The sequence below is a fragment of the Plasmodium gonderi genome (assembly GCF_002157705.1).
Source record: "Plasmodium gonderi DNA, contig: Pgo-contig_177, whole genome shotgun sequence".
NCBI lineage: Eukaryota > Apicomplexa > Aconoidasida > Haemosporida > Plasmodiidae > Plasmodium > Plasmodium gonderi.
In genome coordinates, this window is record NW_021629096.1 from 3540 (window position 1) to 5672 (window position 2133).

Sequence of the window (2133 nt, forward strand, 5' to 3'; positions counted from 1 at the left end):
ATGAACTTAATAACAAATGAAGGAAGTTCATTATTCCTGAATCTCCTATTTTTCCTATTGAATTATATTTTTTATTATATTACGTATAAAAAAAGAAAATAACATATATACATGTATATATTAAAGGTAATGTTCTTTATGAGCATTATATCATTTTTTTAAAATATGTTTAAATAAATTATTTAATAATTATATAAAATTTTAGCGTTTTGTAATATATTTCATTTAGCAGAGCGCACTTTTTTTCAATAATATATTTGGATACTTTTTTCTTATTAATACATGTAAAAAGTATATTATTTTTCACAAATTATTACTAGTATTGATTATATTAAAATGTAATTTATAAGAACTCTAATTCATGCCAAATTTGTAGGAAAATAAACATAATAACAAAGCACATTGCATATTCATGCATTATTTTTTATAATTTGAACGTGTATATTTGTGTGCCAATATATTATGTTATCGTACATTTTTTTAAGGTTTAAATAGTATAATGTCATCAAAGGTGAGAAAAGAACATGTAAGTCTTAGTTCTTATTATGCATATTACAGTGTTAAAAATTTTTAAAATTCCCATTAGTATATATATATTTTGAAATGAAACTTAGATTAATGTATTTATTTAAATAGTGGTATATATATTTTTTTTAGTTTGATTCATTATTTACTGCTTTTTCGGAATACCAAAGTATTATGGATAGAAATAGTACGGAGATAAGGTACGAAAATTGGAATAACACTTGTCTGAATTTTGATAAAGCATTCTATACTGTTAATATAATAAAAGATAAAGACAAATTATGCCCTCAAGCGATGAAATATTTATATAATATATGCAGTAATATGGGAAATCTTGCAAATGAAAACCATTTTAAATACTTATATTATTGGATATATAAGCATCACCTAAAAGCTGGAATAGATAGAAACTACATCAAAGAATTCTATAAGGAAATAATTAGGGTATACAAATTATTTGGTTTGTTTGATTCTTGTGCTGATCCTTTTAGAGAAAGCATATTTGATAATGAATTGAAACTAATCACTGATATATGTGATATCAGCAAGAAACTTAATGATATAAAATACTCTACTTTTACATCTTGTAATATTAAAAGAAAGTGCGATTGTGCAGACGAATGTGCTGATATATACATGCGCGGACATAAGGTATGTGAGAATAATTGGGATGAACATTTTTGTAAAATATTAAAAAGTTATAAAAATAAATACAATGCATTAAATTTATCAAATGATTGTGATAATCTAAAATTCAAAACATGGCCTTCTGAAAAATTTGAGAATATAATGTCACCTTCTGCCCATATCAATAAATCGAAAACTGCTATAATATCATCTTTTCTAATATTAATAATACCTGCTTTTTTATTTATAATTTATATGGTTAAACATGATGTTGACATATGTATTTATATAATAAAACATTTAAAAAATAAAAAAAAACAAATTATAATATTAACATATTTTTAATACTTAATATTTTTTATTACAAATTAGTTCTTGCCATATAATTCATTATTACATCGTGAAATTAAAAAGATAATAAATATGTGTCGTGTTCTCAAGAAAAAATGGTGGAAATTGGAAAACTCAGAAATTTATAACAATATATATTGCAATAATAATTATAATGTCTTATATAGTTCCCATTATCTTGACGATTAATTATGTATTTCATAAAAATTATTTCTTTAAACACATATAGAATAATGTAATCAAAATATTTTCAGAATTTTTCCATCAAATATATCATGCAAAAAAAAAAAATTCATAGACAGTATAAAATAAAAAAAAATAACAATATATCAATTTAATAAAATAATATTTCAGTGAGTTAACATGCTATTTTGGAATTTATATCTAAGTGTACCGAATTAATTTTTTTTTCTTATTTTTGCTTTTGTGAAAAATGTTTATACATTCACACATAAATTCTTGACTTATTCTTCTTATTGTTATATGTAAAAAAAAGCAAGATAATCAGATTTATTTTTATTAATTTACATGATTCTTAATAATATTTTCTGCTCTATAAGAGATTTCTGTTTTTTCGTGTGTTTCATTAAATATTAATAATCCCTAAATTAACTGTGTAACAAATATATA

At 21.5% G+C, this 2133-nt stretch overlaps 1 protein-coding gene across 1 annotated transcript; it reads left to right on the forward strand.

Annotated features, from left to right (window-relative positions):
- Positions 1-499: 499 nt before the first annotated feature.
- Positions 500-1692, forward strand: PGO_001660 (variable surface protein; the record flags this gene model as incomplete). Its single annotated transcript, XM_028690988.1, has 3 exons — positions 500-526; positions 658-1410; positions 1525-1692. 3 exons carry the CDS (start codon positions 500-502, stop codon positions 1690-1692), a joined length of 948 nt encoding a protein of 315 aa, XP_028546789.1.
- Between the last annotated feature and the right edge of the window lie 441 nt (positions 1693-2133).